Source organism: Polypterus senegalus, chromosome 8, assembly GCF_016835505.1.
Source record: "Polypterus senegalus isolate Bchr_013 chromosome 8, ASM1683550v1, whole genome shotgun sequence".
Lineage (NCBI taxonomy): Eukaryota > Metazoa > Chordata > Cladistia > Polypteriformes > Polypteridae > Polypterus > Polypterus senegalus.
Genome location: NC_053161.1, coordinates 27234294 through 27253186, shown reverse-complemented (window position 1 = coordinate 27253186; position 18893 = coordinate 27234294). Strand labels below are relative to the sequence as shown.

The window sequence follows — 18893 nt, the reverse complement described above, 5'->3', positions numbered from 1 at the left end:
GACTGACTGACCCAATCAATCACTTAACAGCAAAAGTACTATTTCCAATTTGGTTAAAAGCTGAACTTTGGCAGGATGGTACATCTAGGGCAGTATGTATCTGCTAAGAAAGTTCATTTTCATGTATCAATATTTAAGGATAAAAAAAACCATAGAATTGAAAAACTAAATACCTCAAAATCTCTAAAATGTTTTGACCGATTAAATTGAAATTTAGTGACATCATGAAAAAAAGATTAGCAAAGTTATGTTTTTTCATTTGTCAATATTTATTTGACAATAATTTTGTAGCAAGTAGGCTATTGTAAAGCCTGCATGCTTTTTTACAGCTAAGCACTGAGGCTGTAACTGGGCAAAGAAATGGGGCTGTTGCTTTATGCAAATAAATGCAACAATCAGAAGCTAAGTGGAGGGACAGAAATTTGGAAAAGCTCAAAGAAGATGTGCTTAGCAAGTTGTGTCTTTAAGTACACCCAGTACTCCCTTATCTCTCAGCTTTTAAAGACATGGTGGGGGACAGATCACCCTAAGTGGTGAAATACATGTAATACTTTAATAGACTGCAATATGCCAGTATGCACTAGTTCACAAAGCAGAAACAGGGAAGTGCTGGTACAGTGGACCATGATAAGTTTAAACACTTGTGTTTAGCTCCATGGACATAACATATAGGACATGGGCACTGTACATAGTTCACCATATTACTTCTTTTCTCCTGTTCTTTTCTGTAAAACGATCAATATGTGGCATGAGCCACATGAATGTGCAACCTGTAAATATCAATGCGGTATGTAATAATAAATATTTCACCACTGTTCTGTGTATATTGCCTCTGATGGAAACCCTCCAAATCTTTGTGATGGTACAAGATTACAGATCAAAGCATTACGTCCAAATCTGATTAAAGATACCATTTTTACAAGATGTACGACAGGAGAAATTATATTCACACACAAAATCCTCATTATTACTACTAATTACCTGTTTGAATTTAAAAGAATACAACTTTGTGTAAAATATTATTTTTCAATGACCATCAACAAGAGCCAAGTTCAGACACTAGGAAAAGCACAAATGTATCTATGGCACCGATGTTTTACTCATGGACCATTTTATGCAGCATTTTAAAGAATATGGTGCTCCAGTGAACTAATAATATTGGCACTTGGTTAAAAAAAAAAAAAAACAAATATCGCATACAGAAATATACCTAGATACATAATATTTTTTAAAAACACCCAATTAACTGACTCCACTATAACCAATTTCCTAGGGAATTTCCTGGATGAAGCCTGGTAACATAGCTAATTAATGCTAAGTGTGAATATCAGTGAAGTTCAGAATTTCTGAATATATATCTAAATATATCTAAAATCAAGCTTTAAGATAATGTTATGCTTTCACTGCTTTAAATACTGACAAACCAGAAATATAGTGATATGACAAGGAAAAGACTGAAGATACTGGAATGACATCATGTCTCTTTTTGCCCGGCAGATCAGTAGTGACGCATCCTATATAACAAAAAACTCACACAACCCCTAATGTATGAGCCAAACACTGGAAGCAAACAGCAAAATCCTTATAATTTCACTATTTTACCATCCATCAAAATAATACTTAACCCACTTAAAGTAATACTCTGCCCCCCCCCTCAAAAAATGTTAAAATATTGTTAAATATGTACTTCTAGAATGATAAGCGTACATAATAAACAGGAAACCTGAAGCCTCATGGGAGTCACATTTTGAATTGAAGACTGGATTCTTTACCAACAAATAATACCATTACTAAATAAAAATTATAATTACAACATGTTAGTTTATTTATATGGTTGTTAGAGAAAGTAATGGTACATAGCAGTTAATAGTAATATTATGGAGATAATTAAAATGCTTATAAATCTTAGAGAAACTTTTGAGTGAAACTAAAAGGAAATTATATGACATGTGAATAGAAAGGGAACTAGAAGTAAATTATCTAAAATACAGTATACTCTATTAAATAAATATATATAATTTTGAATTTGTACACTAAAATCAATTCAGTAAGACTTCAACAATTATGGATTTCTTTCTTTGCTTATTTCTGTGGTTACACACATAATACATACCTAGGATATTTACAGTGTGGTGACAGAGGTTTGATTAGCTTTATGGGTAGCTGCCTGATTAATCCAGTGTCAAGAGAATACCTGTGTAAATGTTGTACATTCTCCCTGCATACATATGTTGTACTTGAACTTCCCAATGGTAAGTGTGGTGGGTTAATTAACACCTCTAAAAGGCCCTATGTAGGTATAAGAACGAATGACTAGGTCCTTAAATGGTCTGGCAAAGCATTTTGGGTTGACCCCTGCCTTGTGCCTGATGTCATCAGAATAGGCTCCCATTCTCTGTGACACTCAATAGGCCTAGGTACATTTCAGAATATTACGTAAGGTTATTCAAATAAATGTTTGTTTACCCTAGTGTGATAGAGTTGTTTAATAAAATGTTAATGCTAACTCACTATAATCAGTTCAGAACAGGTTGCAAATTTATTTACTGATCTTCTAATCAGGCAGTGACCTGAGAAAACGACACCAAGAGCTACCTATGCAGAGCAAAAACTGACTGCTGGCTTAGACATAATAACCTTGTAATTTGTGTGGCATACCCCTTTGACACTGGATCTGGAGAGCAGCCATGGGATGCACACTATGTCCCCCGGAACACTTGGTGGCAACCCCCCTGGGTTGCATCGGGACCACAAGTGTATTACACCGGAGCTAATTCCTGTTGGGCTCTGTGGCCAACGCTAGGGGGAGTTGCACGGCTTCCTGAGCCTGTGTGGGCAGTATTGCAGCCACACCTGGAAGTGCAGCCTTAATTAGGTTAATTATCACTAGATGCACTTCCGTGTGGGCTATACAAGGAGCCAGCAACCATCACTCCGGGAGCCAGAATCGGGAGGAGGAGGACAACTTTTGCCGGGAGGAGTGGTGGTGAAGAGAGTAGTGTGGCTGTTGTTTTGCTTTGTGCTTTGTGTGACCAGGGTCTTTCCAATTCTTTTTATCATTTTGCCTCCTTTAATTTGTGAGTACATTGTTTGACATGTTTATAAAGCAATATCACAATAACTATCAATCTGAAATTGCAATTTTGCTTAGATGCAGTTTTATTTTACTGTTTTTCTCTAATCAGATTCTCAGAATACCATACCATTCCTCCAAAACATTATTGATGAAGCCCAATATTAAAATAGCACTTTCCTAAAACTTTAAACACACAAGTAAAACTCACACAATCTTCAAAACAAAATAATTCAGTCAAAATCACACACAAAACAAAATGTTCGCAGTGAAAAACCAATTAGAAAGAAGCTAGTGCCACAACAATCTCAAAGCAAAAATCCACATATACAGTAATGACAGATGAAAAATAAAATTGTTATAGTAAATACTGCTCGAAGTACCATATAAACATCAAGAACACAAACACAAAAAATGCATCAGGCCTAAAGCATGTGGTCTAGCATACCATAAAGTACAGAAAGCTCAGGGGAAAACAGAGCAGAGGCAAACAGAAAGCTCAGGCACTATCCTGCCTATAATGACACACATTCTTACAGTAATTCTTACAGTAATGTTTCCAGCTACACTATAATGGCTCAAATTGAGCTGTACTCCCTGCCCAGCTTCACACAAATTTCATGCCATGGTTAATGACACTGTTGACCACAGTTGCTCTTGCTCTTTCTTCATATGAAACGATTTGCTTTCTTCCTAGCCCCCTTCATCTTCCTGTCTGTCTTCCCTTCTGTGTTCTTTCTTGTTCCATTGTGACCCCAAGTCATTGTGTCATGTTTGCATGCTTACAGGTAATTTGGGCTGATTGTGCTTGTACAGGTGTATTGGTGCATAGGTAAACTGAATTTGATTGGTGAGTTATTTCTACAAAGGAACAAAGTGTTTTCACAATGAAATCAGAGCTAATGGGCTGAGAAGTGTGTGAGGATTTGGCAGAATGAGTGCATCAGATTTGCCAATAGTGCTAACAGAAGAATACTGTGTTTTTGATTGTGGGGAAACAGTATATGATTCTGGGGTGATAGCATGCACAATTGATTACTTTGCATATTCATTCAGTCACAGTGTGTATCAAGGTTATTACAGTTTTGCCTTTTTATATTAGTTTTTATTTCTATATTTTTTTTTTGACCTTACTTGAAAATTCAGTTTAGTTTTTGGTTTTCCTTTATAGTGTATTTTTAGCTTTAATTTACAAAGACATTTCTATTTTATTTTTATACTAGACATTAAGCCCGTTACAATAACGGGCGCTAGAACAGTAGTGCATAAACATTAGTAGGAACAGTCTATATTAAATGGCATGGGACCTTGTATGTGGCTGTAATATGCGTCACTGTATTGTGTGCCTTTAATTTTCTCTCTCAGTAATACTGGTTTGTATTTCCGTAAGATGCCTGTAATTTTGTCTGACAGTAATACAGTGGAACCTCGGTTCACGACCATAATTCGTTCCAAAACTCTGGTTGTAACCGGATTTGGTCGTGAACCGAAGTAATTTCCCCCATAGGATTGTATGTAAATACAATAAATCCATTCCTGACCGTATGAACTGTATGCAAATATTTATTTTTTTAAGTTTTTAAGTACAAATATAGTTAATTATACCATTGAATGCACAGCGTAATAGTAAACTAAATGTAAAAACACTGAATAACACTAAGAAAAACTTGAACAACAGAGAAAACTAACACTGCAAGAGTTTGCGCTATAGCCTTACAACTTAATAAACAACCAAGAAAAGTAACATTGCAACAATGCACGCGCGCGCCTGTGTGAGTGTGTCTCTCTCTCGGGCCTGCGTGTGTGTGTGTCTGTCTCTCACGTGTGTGTGTCTCTCTTACGTGCGCGCCTCTGTGTCTGTGTGTCTCTCTCGCCTGTGTGTATGTGTGTGTCTGTCTGTCTCTCGCGGCTGTGTGTGTGTGTCTGTAATGCGCATGCCTGTGTGTGTGTGTGTGTCTGTCTCACGCGCGCCTGTGTGTGTGTCTGTCTCTTGTGCACACGCACCTGTGTGTGTGTCTCTCTCTCTGCACAGGGAATGCACAGGAAGAGACTGAACACGTGCCGTGTGGCGCCGTGCATGCGCACTTCACCAGAAGACACACACACACACGGACACCTGGACGCACACAGGGGTTTTATTAAAGAGGATATATTAGTTTCAGTTTTAGTAATTATGCTACATTTAAAGAGCTACTATTTTGTTTTTGTGTCACAATGAGACAGAACTGTACACTTAACGGGTTTGGATATAATATATAACACACTTTACTATTGGTTTTGTTTTTGTCTGATAAAAACAAGTATAATCAAAACCAGGTAATGAATATAAACAATTTTACATAATGTCATATGTTGGCACTTTTTTCTTTTCCTTTTATTGCCCAGAATGGGGCAATTTGTAATGAATTTTAGGTGAATTTTAAGGTGTGAGTTTTTTTTACTTCTAAATGTCTGTAGCACACAACATATTCTGCTCCAACAACAATGTGCTTATAATGAAAGCCTTCAATATTGCATTCAAAAATCTCCCATACTGGGCTTTGTTATTTTCTACCAGACATATTGATCTCTGATTCCATCTCAGGCACAAACAATTTATAGACATAATTTTTCAAATGCAGGCCTGAAAGGAAATAAAAAAATAAAAAAGATTCTACTGTGTTCTAACAGTTGTGACCATGAAAATCATGGGGGCTAAGGAAGAAGAGGACTCTTAGGCTTGAATCAGTGTGCAGACCCCACCTAGCTGTATTGAAGGAAATAAAGAAAAACAAGCACGTAATATGAAGGTTAAGGGCAGTGAGACTTGAATAGACCACCATAAGAACAGTAAACCATTAATGAGCAGAGCAAGAGCAGGGAATAAGAGTGTGGACAGGCACAAAACAACAGAGACAGCACGTGAGATTAAGAAAAATATATACATTATCTGAACCTGTTTATCCAGAGAAGGATCGCAAGAACCTGAAGCCTATCCAAACAGGTTTGGATGCAAGGCAGGGAAAATCCCTTTTATGCAATATGTATGATTTGGCTGATGTTAAAAACAAAATGAATATGATATTTCAACTATCTGTTTTGAGAGAGAAACATTGAAAAAATGGGGACAGATATTTTAAAACATAATTCTGCTACTGGATTAATTTCACACTATCAGGTATTTTGAGCTGTGAATATGAACTAAAAACCATAAATTAATAAATATAGAATAAATACAAAAACACATTAGAATCCTTAGTTTTTCACGAGTTGGCTAACTCTCTTCGCCTACCTACCTGTAGTTCAGTAGAGACGTTGCCAATTCTGGAATTTTACAAGGGTCGATGTTAAACGACATTGTTAAAGGAGAAGTGATTGTTCAGTAACAATATGCTGATCTTTTATGATGACCATTTCTCGTACAGTGCCGTTGTATTATCAAAAATCGGAAGCGTCCTTCCTGCGGTGGGCTGACGCCCTGCCCAGGGTTTGTTTCCTGCCTTGTGCCCTGTGTTGGCTGGGACTGGCTCCAGCAGACCCCCGTGACCCTGTAGTTAGAATATAGCGGGTTGGATACAGGATGGATGGATGGATGAACAATTATTATAAAAGTGATGTTGAATAAATCTGACTCTGCATAAAAAAAGCTGCAAGAATAAAATAAAAAACAAGTATGTGTTCATGGATTTGGCCCAAAAGTTAATACAGATTTACAATTCTGGTGTAACAACCACGTGCCAAATTTCATCCATCTATCTAGTTGCGTTTTTGAGATATCCTGTTTACACACACACACACACACACATCATTCCAAAAAACGGTATTTTTGGACTCGGGGAGGTCTAAAACGTGAAGATTCATCAAAATGTCAAGGTAAAATTTTTTTCATGATTTCTTTACTTTCTCTATACTTTGTGTACTTAGTGTGCGAAGTGACAGGTCAATTACTGTCAACAAAAAGCAGGTACCTGAGAAATAAACTGAAACGTTACTCACTCATGATTTTTCTGTCCATACGCTAAAGTTTTTGTTGACAAGAACATGTTGATTTCAGGTATTTGAATTACATCTTGATATACAAAAAGTGCAAAGAAAGGCGGCACGTAAGTTGCTTTCTATTCCACGTGCGTATTCAGCTTGCTCTATCACTGCAAATGCTGTGTGAACAGCCACCCTCCGTCACCAGCCACCGTTCACGGGATAAATATGTGCAGGCGGCTTGTGGTGGATGACTTTCAGTTTTAGATTTAAAAGTTATAAGGGTTAAAAGCTAACAGCAAGAATAATCCTTCAAAAACTAAAATTATGTTTAGTAAATTATTATTTTATTTCAGTTAGTCTTTCCAGCCACTTTAATAGTTTCATTTAGTTTTAGTTTTTCATTTCAGTTTTGCTAAGTATTTTATTTCAGTTTACGAAAATGTTTTTTTAACAATAGTTTTAGTTTTGATTTTAGTTTTCGTTAACTATAATAACCTTGGTGTGTATCTGATTGGGAAAACTGTAATGGTTATAGTGTGAAAATTCTTATAGTAACATAACATGCTTAATTTGGTTAATACTAGGTTCACATAACCAGTTTTCTGGATTTGAATGCTATTCCTGACATTTTTTTTTTTAATTTCGGTAAGAGTAAAAGAGACCCTTTGTAACACCCCAATCTTTAAGTGCTACTTATTTAAGGTATTTCTTTATCGATGTAAATTTCTGTGTGAGGTGAATTGTTTTGTTTTTTGAACATCAATGTAAATAGTTACAGTTAAATTTGAGCAAATGGAGATGGGGGTGTGAGTGCTGAAGGGAATAAAGAATTGGAGCCATCCAACTGTTGTCTGTTTTATTTCTTTTAAGCCACATGACACACAACGCAGAGGGCAAACAGATGTGCTGCACAGAGCAGACTTAAGATGTGCCATAGACTTAAGAGTTTGCATACCCCTTAAAAACACAAAAAACTCAAAAATAAACCAACATAGACAATTCTCAATGCATGCAATCATGATATTACAGTTTTAATAGATTCCTGCACACTAGCAGAAGTGTCTGAGCTTTAAGGACCCATTCACCTCTAAGCATTTTCACCAGCATGTTAGAGATGTATCAAAACACTCCTAAACAGCTTGTAAAGTTACTTGCCAATATTTTCAGCAGTGCTACAAACATCTAAGCATTTTAGTAGTAAGCCGTTTAGAGAACTCCTGTATGCAGCAGTTTTTGAGCATTTTCAGCTAAATCTGTTGTTCAGTTGACATGAATGGTAAACCTCACAAAATGCTGGTAGAAAACAGCATTTCTGTAGAATTTTTACAGCACATCACTGCTCATTTTAGATGAGCCAGGAGTGAAGCAGCTCATCCAAATTAAAATATGCATACTTCATTCGTCTAGTGACATCTGTTGTAGGAGAGATTAAGTACACATGAAGTTGGCAATCAAGTGACAAAAACTGAACAAATGTTACAGGTATACATTTATTTTTAATCAAGTTTCCATTTAGTAAGTTTAGTACAGATGTTTTAACATATAGTTGTAGTGCAGAGCTATAATTCCAGACTTAGACCACCAACTCTACAGGGTTTGCACAGTTCATTTCTGGATTAATAGGTATTAGTAAGTGTGGATCAATTTACTATTGATTAGTTGACTTAAGTGTTAAAACAGGTAGTCATCTAATTACTAGAAATGTGTCAGTAATACTACACAATTAAGGAAACAGATGTAATGCTTCATGTGCTGTAAAGTAAATAACATTCTTTCACTTTTTACATCCCCAACCCAAGCTCCCAGTATGAACAATGTCTGCTGTGCCACCAGATCACACTGTTTCAAAATATCTATATCAATAATAATTGGCACTCATGTGCAGTCCTGGAAGCTGCCTGATTTCTTTGTAGAGTCCTAATTGTCATCTAAACACCGTCTGCTGCAGAATAGGATGAACCCAATATCTGTACTCATGACGCTAATGACACCTTCTTTTCAGTGCTGTGATTGCTATGATTAAAAAGCATTAAACTCAAAGGAGACAAACCAATCATCTCACAAAGCTAAAACACCTCACAATAAATGTTAAAAGGAAATGATGTCAGTCGTATTTTCCCTACAAAACACTTATTTGAACACATTTGAAGAAAATGCTGGAAAAACCTTACAAACTATACAAAGCTGAAAAACAATGGCAAAACAAAATTTAAAAACTTGAAAACTGTGTAAACAAACACTGGAAATTTATAGCACTCTAGTGTGAATGGGCCCTAACACCACATATAGCAACAGTTAACAAAGACTTTGCACTCATACAGTTAAAAGAAACAGTAAAAGCATTGTGTGTGTGTGTTCCCTGCGGTGGGCTGGCGCCCTGCCCGGGATTTGTTCCTGCCTTGCGCCCTGTGTTGGCTGGGATTGGCTCCAGCAGATCCCCGTGACTCTGTGATAGAATATAGCGGGTTGGATAATTTTAGGATGGATGGATGGATTTATTTTTTATTTATTGTGATAAACAATATGGTTAAATTACTTCTGTGATGAACTATTAAAAAAATTTCTAAAGGAATCAAAGTATAGTTTATAAAAGAACTATTAGATTATGTTAACAGAATGTTGCAAATCCTTGAAGGCAGACAATAGGTTTTTTTTTATGAAAACAGCTGTCATTTAGCATTACCTTGCTCCATTGTCCTACTTCCCAAGTGGCAGAAGTGACACATTTCTGAAGGTGGCATTCCTGTGTATTACGTGGAGCAGGTCCAGGGCATTTCAAATAAGAAGATAGCTGCAAGTCATATGTATAATGGTCCACAGTGGTGTGTGCTTCAGAACAAGAGACCATTCTTTGTTGGACTCCCTGACCACAACTTGCAGAGCACTGAAAACAAACAGAAGAACAACTCTCCACAAGATAGAAATGGCCTGACAGGTTTATGAAAAATATAATTGACCTTTTGTATTATCGCTAGGGACTATTCATCACAGTATACATACTGTCTATTCAACATGCATTAGCCTTCCTAATTAGGAAAAAAATATATCTACAGTACAACATTTAACATTAGAAACATCACTGAATTTACTCTTTCTAGATAATATTAAAATCAGGAAGTAGAAAGACCAATCAAAAACATGGTAATTGTTTATATTTTCATATATACATCTATTTGCAAATTCTATCATGGAAACACCAAAATCACAGCAAATAGCCACAACTAGATCTCAACAATCAATCTCACTGTATTCTCATACAAAAAGGCTTACCAAGAAAATATACATTTCACAAAATAACCGTAAATGCACATTTTTATAAAGTGGGATGCATCCAGAGCAGTACAAACAAATAAATAAAAATGCTCAAGGACATGGTGAGAATACACCCCTTCACACAGACAATAACAGGCCCAGGAATTTAACCTCAGTGCCCGGTGTTTTGAGACAGCAGCACTAATCATTGCCACCTTTATCCAGATATGCATACATACAAACTGTAAAATGAGGGTGAAGTGAATAACAAAAGTGAAAATGTGAATATGGCATAGTAAATTCATATTCATACAAATAAATTAATAAGAAATTAAACAAATGATTAAAATAAAAAACATAGTGCACAGAAAAGAAATCAGTTTCTGCTGTGACTATACTATAATGGCACAAACTTTCTCAAACTGACTCAATCCAATTCAGTTTCATTGGCAGATATTCAGACAAAGCTGATTGAAAGGCAGGAAACAGCCCTGAATAATCTCTGGGCTCACACATGGACACACCAACACTTATAGAGCCAGTTTGGAAGCACCACTTAACCTAAGAAACCCATCTTTCTGATGTGGCTGGCTCAATGGAGTACAATAAGAGAAAAACAAGCTGACATGAGGAGGATATTCAAACTCCAAACAGATAATAACCATGCATTACACCTGAATCCAGAACACTGGATCAGTGAGGCAGCAGGACTAACCACCGTGCAATCAAGATGACTTTATTATAATAAACCTTTTCCCAAATTTCTGAATTGCATTTTTATATTAACAGCATACATAAGTTAGTTCATACTAAATTAACTATGTAGTTTTAAGCATTGCTTCTCAGGATTAGGAAGTCATGTTGGTTAAAAAATGTATTTCCAAGCAATAAAACAGGAAAAAAAAAAGATTTAGTACCTGTGACCAGTCTCCTGTAATCCAAGCATATTCACAAGGCACAGCCTTGCACCTCTGTGAAGAAGGCGGCTTTAGCAAAGAGCTGCAGTGGCTGTCAGTCACCTGATTCATAACCTGATCAACACAGATTACTTTTCTAGTCTTCACCCCCTCACCACAGGCAACTGGACACTGAAACATAAAAAATATCACCTTTACTCTTTTGAATGTTTAAAGGAGATAAGACAATAAATAAAGGGTAAATAATGAGTACACTATACAGTATGAATTTAAAGAAATAACAAGGGACAAAATCAGAGATAAAAACAGAAGTATAATTATATCCAACACTGTCCATTGTAGTGCTTTTGGGTATCATTTTTTGTACCTGAAGGAGGGCCGAGAAATATAACAGATGATATCTGACCCACCCCAATTTGGTCTCAAACTAATCAGATATTTATTGTAATGTCTGAAAACAATACAGAAAAAGAACATCTATGCTAATTATAACTGAGATAATCTCTTAAACAACAAGATTAAATGATTAACCATTGCTAAAATAAACAGTGTATTTGTTCACACATGGTGTAAGAAGCAGTTTACATTTTCAAAGATTTGTACCATATGTTGTATGGAGACATGTTTACTTACATCTTGCCACTCTTTGGTAATCCACTTAAAGTATGAACAATCTGAAGAGTGACACTGCTGTTCAATTGCAGGCCGAGTGAAAGGATTGCATAGTGCTTCAGAAACTTGTCCAACTTTCTTTATTCTGCAGAAGACGTCTCGTTTTTGAACTCCCACACCACAGGTGACTGAGCACTTATATAAAATACATACAATGACATCTGTTAACATTTAAGTTTAATTTTTATATTAATATATTAATATGTAATGGAATTAATATTTTAATATATATATACACACACTGTACATAAGTATGCTGTTTATCTTTGGTTACATTGCATATTACTGAATAATTAATGGTGCTCATGTACTGTACATATCACGTATATACTTTGTGGGGAACAGTCCGGACACAGACAGGTAGACACTGTTGTTTAAACCCACACATGTTTATTTACAATATTTACAAGTGTACACACACACACGATACAGTGCTGCAGCACCAATCACCCTCAGTCCAGGCCCTCAACAATGCCTCTTCTTCACCGCCTCCACTCCTCTCCTCTGAGCTCCATCCTCTTCCACCCAACTCCAGCCATCGAATGGAGGGAGGCGGCCCCTTTTATGCTCACCTGGACGTGCTCTAGGTGCCTTCCGCTGGCCCTCCCAGGTATGGCGGAAGTGCCGGCTGTGCACCCAGAAGCACTCCGGGTATTCCTGGTCTGGACACCCTCTGGCAGTAACCACGGGCCCCTATAGTGTTGAGCTTCCATGCTCCTTTCCTGTGGTCCCCAAAGCCACCAGAGCAGTCGCCCCCTCGTGGTCTGGAGGAAGCGTAAGCCCTCCTCCGGTCCTTCTGGGCATCCCGGCTGGGTACCACCCCCAGCTGCTTGCCACAACATTTAAGTAAAGTGAACATTGGGTTAAGAACCTAATGGTTTCTGTCATTTAAATATTGTGTAAGTTAACAAGTGAATGAGAAGAGGTTTGATTATTGAATGCATTTGTAAGAAAAGGGGTGAGATTTTATTTTGTTGGGGTAAAACTGCATTCTACTTCATATATAATATTTCAACTAACTGAGGCAATGTCATAAAAAGAAAGATTCATTTTCTGTTAAATTAAGATATAGAAACCAATGCATGTAAGATATAAGATATAATGGTGGTAATGCCAAGAAGAGAATTAAGAACCCTGGGCCAAGACCTACTAAGGTACTTGGTGCAAGTTTAAAGGAAATGAGGGCCAGGTGTTACGCAAAGAATACTGTATCTACTAGCATTTTACTTTTCTTCATAGTGATACACAAAGAACATATGCACTGTATACATTAAGTAAAGTGCACCTATTGAAAATATATACAGGTAGTGATGGAAACAGCAGAAAAAAAAATTTTCTGGAATGAGAAAACACTAGTTTTAGCTTGTGTGCTCTCATAAAAAATTCTCAATTTGTTTTAGCTCTCTGCCCAGCAACACAACTTGTGCATACAAACGTCCTCAATAACATCTAGGTGAAGGTAATCCCTGAACAGTCCACCTTCAACAGTAGAACCACCACACATTTTTAGTACTATAACTGCCAAGGCATATACATATATATATATGTATGTATTTAAACTTCTTGCTAGCTGATGGCGAATTGTTGTATTTTGTTTGTGATCATTGCTCCATTTGTCTTTGTTATTAAATTCATGGTGGCGCAGAAGGTAGCACTGCAGCCTCAAAGCTCAGGTCACATTTTTTTCTAAAATAAGCATTCCAGTATAGTTGGCAGACACTACCCTAGCCCTCAGGGACACTTAACACTAGAATTACCAGAGCCAACGAAAAAACTCATAAATTCTGCCCACCTTAAATCCCTTCGTACCTCTCCGTCAGCATCTTTTGTCTTCTAAATGTGTCGATAAGCAGCAAGCAGCCTGCTATACCCTCCCCTACCCCCACCACCAAAAGGCGCTAACAGAGAGGTGCGAAGGGATTTAAGGTGGGCCAAATTTACAAGTTTTTTCGTTGGCTCTGGTAAGTCTAGTGTTAAAAGACAATTGCACCATTATGATATTATCAAAACTAGTTCAGTTCGTCCTTCCCTATTGATATTGATGCATTGTGCTGAGTTTGTCAAAGATCCCAAACATCTCCATGATTTTGCCAAAACTTGCAGTGCAGCAAACTCCACAGGCTTTGCTCATGCCTAGCTATGACATGAGCAACCTTCCAAAATCATGCTGCTGCTTGTCATAAAACCTCTTCCATTTATTTATAAAAAGCAAAACACCACTTTTCAATCAGCTGGAATATAAAATAATACATAAAGTAAAAACTATGAGTAATGTTTTTCTGTATAAACAGTTCATAAAAATAACAGCTATACATACATATTTAAATAGCAAACAACACAAAGGGCTTATTATAAAACTGTTCATATCAACAGTCAGCTTTTATGTACTTGGTTGAAAGTATGTGTATTTTTTCAGTTCTGTATGTTATTTTTGTTAATTTAATATGTGATGTGATAAATTTAAGTATATTCCCACAAGTCACCGGAGGTCACAAAATATTCCTGGGGAAATATATTACAAAACCTAAAGCATAACGGAGAGGACTGCCTTTCTGACCCTTACAAGTATGATTTTTGATGCTGGGCGGGAAGTGAAATATCTAGGTCTACCAGAAGAAATTATAGCAGTATAGCCTCATGAGTTCATAATGCCACCCAGAACTCCTACAAGTATCTCCAAATTCTCACTTGTATGTGCTAATAATTAACCTACAATATATCTGTCACTTTATGGCACCTGGACTAATAAGTATAATTACATAATCTCTAAATCTTGGTCTTCCTTATCTGAACATATTTATGCTTTACACTATCTTCCCATGTCTGCCTTCCTCTTATATCTCAATGACACATGAATCAGGCTGACTGTTGACTCTGGTTGCACTGGTAAAAATGATTACCATTACTATATTTTGGGAATAACATTTCCTGCACTATACGTAAAATGCTTCTAAGTCTGCTCCACTGTTCCTTGACTGTCTCTAATCTTAAAGGCTGCTCCAGTTTCTCTCTTTTAGACTTTGCCATACCAAAATAAAACCTAGACGTTCTTGTTTTTCAAAAAATGCTTGGCCGAGACACTATAAAAAGTAATATATTATGATCAAGCAAATACCTTGTACTTGTTGTACAGTATATTTATTTGCATGTACATGTACATACTGAATTTATAGTTACTTAAATTAGTACAGTTTTTAAAAAAATACAGATTTTTGACAACCAATAAATTTTTGAGATCTGCTGTTCTAGCTTTCAGTCATGCGCTTGGGGCACTTTTTTAATCCTACTACCCCTATAATGAAGATCTAGGGCTATTACAAAATCTTTGAGAGTTGTCTTGTTGATGCAGCTTTAAAAGCACCCACACCATATGCACGCACAACTGTGGACAGTTGAGACAGCTCTCGATAACCTGACAAAAGGCAGTAATTGGTCTTTTTCTGAATTATACAAATGTACCCACCACTTGAAGAGGTTACTCTCGGAGATCATAACATAAGAACAGAAAAGCTTCTAGCATCCTACCATCCCCCTCCTTGGAATGTGCAAAAGCACAGAATTGCTGGTTACAAAGAACATGTGAGTAAGTATTCACATACAGAACACGGACAGCACATATTTGACTACTTAACTCCAGATGCCCACTGCAAAAATACATTTGAAGAAATGCTGCTGCTTTAGCATTGCTTAACTGCTTAGGGAAGAAGGATCGCCAAAAGAAAGGCTTATCGATGCCATTTAAATAGGCTATAGATTATTTAGGTCAAGAGTCAGTAAACCTTGGCCTGAAGCTCTACAGTATCTGCTAGCTTTTGATTTCATTGAGCTCTTAATCGCTAAATAATCTTCTTCATTAGTGTAACAATGTTCTTCCGGAATTTCAAATTAGCTTTAATTTGTCCACTAGAGTGAACAAGGCTGATGCAATATAAGGCATTGACTATTGATATACATGGGAAGCATGGGGAGCTGGCCTTTCACAGGAAAACTAGTTTTGGTCCTGTATAGTATATAAAATCATACAGGAAAAAAACTGTTTCAGAACTTAAGACAAACAATACTCAAAGAATGTGTACAGTTTGAGCAGATTTGTACAAGCATTACTTTATAGTTAGTATAGATAGTTAGTGTGGTTTTCAAAATATCATAATCCTCAAAATCAATAACTTTCCTGCTATCAGCTAGAGGACTGGTTCTCCCTTAAAATAACAATGCCTAATTTCCTCTGCAAATTCAAAATCACTATTTGATATATAATACATTTCTTTTGTTCATATTATTAAGAAGAAAGCATATTGTTGTAGAGGGAGGAGTGGAGGCTCTGAGGTTAAGGATCTGCGCTGGTATCCAGAAGGTTACTGGTTCAAATCCCTGTCACTGCCAAAAGAGATCCTACTCTGCTGAGCCCTTGAGCAAGACCCTTAACCTGCAAATGCTCCAGGGGCGCTGTACAATGGCTGACCCTGTGCTCTGACCCCAAAGGGTATGCGAAAACAAATAAATTCCTAATGCAAGAAATTGTATAAGGCAAAATAAAGAACAACAACAAAAAAAAAAGTAGAGGGCTTGTTGTACTGAACAGTTCACCCTGCAATGAAGAAGACTGACTAAAATATGCTCAGCTAAGGGGTTCTTCCTTTAGCTCACCAAGCCAAGACATTTATTATACTCTCCAGAATATTGCAACACAAGTCTGTGACCAGGAAGGACCTGTAGCAAACACAAACCTTTCATCAAAAACACTTACAAGCAGTTTTATTATACTATTAGAATTTGTACTATGGAAAATACAGGAGATGACATGCTTTTCATATCTTAAAATACTCCTACCTCCTTCCACATATTAGCCTTCCAGCTGGGACACCTGCCCGACCTGCAAGGTTTGTGTGATCGAGGTTTTGCCAGGTGTTTGCAATCTTCCTCCTTTGCAGGTAGCTCACCCTGGCTGATGCAAACAACTTCTCGATGTTTAATCCCCTTTCCACAGCTCACTGAACACTAAAAAAAAGAAAAGTCCTCTCAGTTTTGTTGCTTTTTAATTCCATCTGGACATATATTATACTGTAAATGAAAAGTCAACACCACTTTGAATGGTTGATACCTATATGCTCCTGAAAGTTTCATTTGTTTAGCAGAAATTATGCAAAAATATCAGCTGCAATACATAAGACTGAGAATTCAGTTTATCAATAGATCCAATTTCAAGATGTTTAGACCTTGGGAGAACATACAAACTCTACACCAAGTGTGAATTTTACGATATGGACACTCAACAACTGCGAAGTTACAACAATAACCATGTCCAATATATTATGCCATGCTAAATACTAGAAGAAAAACAGAGGTTAGGAACACACACTGATACTGCACATTGCCGCACCCACCACATAACAAACCACCTCAGGATCCCAGATTAGGCCCCGAGTGCAGCCAAGTGACGGGTGACACCTCAGCACCACACTGGTTCAGATGGAATGGAAGCATTCTTTCCTCATAGCTCACACTACACAGTCCTGGTATCTAGTCACTCCTCTTTGGGCTAGCAATAAATCCTAAACTATGAGTCTAGCATTTAAATAAACAAATTCATCAGAGATCAACTGCAATCCAACATGCCTTCTATATAGATGTTAACACAATTTGTCATTTATTTCCACAATTTATTCCTGCCATTTATTTTGCTACATGTCACATCACCAGAATGTTTCATGGACATGATTGAGATTAGTACTCCTCATATCATTCTTTTATTCTGCCTCTATGTTTTTCTATTCAAATGTACTTTACTTACAGTGTCAGTTTATCTGTTGCTTCAGTTATATGGCATTTGCTACAGGACTCTCACCAGCGGTGCTAATGTTTGTAATTTGTCAAAATTAAATGCAGTTTATTACACATTCATTATGAAATTCATTATAATAGATAGCACCTTACAAATGTTAATGATGAATACATCCAACAGAGTGTAACAGCTAGATAGTAATCAGCTTCTAAAACTAGTAAAATTCCTTTAACCCGTAATTCATCTTCTAAAGTGGCTTACTCCAAATGTCCAGAAGAGATAGAGCCTGCAAGCATAAGGCACAATGCAGGAATTTACCCTGGATGTAATGCTAGACATTCATTTATACAAATTTAGAGATACCAGTCAAACTAAAATTCATCTAGTCTTTTTGGGATGTGTTTAGAAACCCATGAACACAAGAAAAAAGCATGTTGAGAAATGACAATAAGCAATCTTCACACAGCCAGTGCCTAAGCCAGGGTTTTCACACAAGAATCTGAAACCTTGAGCCAGCAGCATTGACACTGGAACTTCCATGCTGCTCATTCTTTAAAACAATAACTCCATTAACGGTCTATCAAAGAGCAAAGTATACTCAATGTAATTTATTTTTAAAGAGTTTTATATGGTTTCAATACCCTACAGATTAATTTGACTGTATGTCCAAATTGAATTATATATGGCAATTGAAAAGGAGACATTAAACAAAACACTCATTATGAATTGTACAATTATACAGCAAGCCTTCAATTGGTATCAAACAGATATTTTCAAAATCCAAACCAACCTAGCATATTTGTGAGCCTGCAAAATCATGTGGGCAGAGGGAGAATGTAAAAATGTCATGCTGTCAGTGACCAATTTATGAAATGTATTCATATTCATTTCCCAAAAGCTGTGAACAATTAACACTAACCTCAACACCACAATCCTGTCCAGTGTCTAGATGAGAATACCTCATAATTAAAACACATAAATGAAAATGTAGCTATCTGTATACTGAATGAGATGTTTTAGAGTGTAACTGACCTTAAAAATTGGAAATCTGGGCTTATAGTTTGTATGGATACGTTAATTATATATACATAAATACACACACATATATATAGATATCACATAGAATATACAGTATAAATATACTACCTGATGTTTCTCTTTTTATATGTTTGGCTTTGGTGCATTTAATTTTTCCTATTAAATGTGTTATTATATAGTGTACTGGACTTGCAACTGG

The 18893-nt window shown here is 36.6% G+C and overlaps 1 protein-coding gene across 2 annotated transcripts in view; it reads right to left on the bottom strand.

The window, feature by feature from the left end:
- Positions 1 to 18893, bottom strand: part of LOC120533851 (A disintegrin and metalloproteinase with thrombospondin motifs 20-like) — a 423413-nt gene that overhangs the window by 35541 nt on the left and 368979 nt on the right. The window contains exons 29-32 of one of the 2 annotated variants that reach the window (XM_039760893.1): positions 16705 to 16872; positions 11836 to 12009; positions 11203 to 11373; positions 9717 to 9917 (exon numbers count right to left, since the gene is read on the bottom strand). In XM_039760893.1, the coding sequence (XP_039616827.1) occupies positions 9717 to 9917; positions 11203 to 11373; positions 11836 to 12009; positions 16705 to 16872 (714 nt within the window). The remainder of the gene's footprint in view (positions 1 to 9716; positions 9918 to 11202; positions 11374 to 11835; positions 12010 to 16704; positions 16873 to 18893) is intronic. The other variant, XM_039760894.1, reaches the window with a different exon arrangement.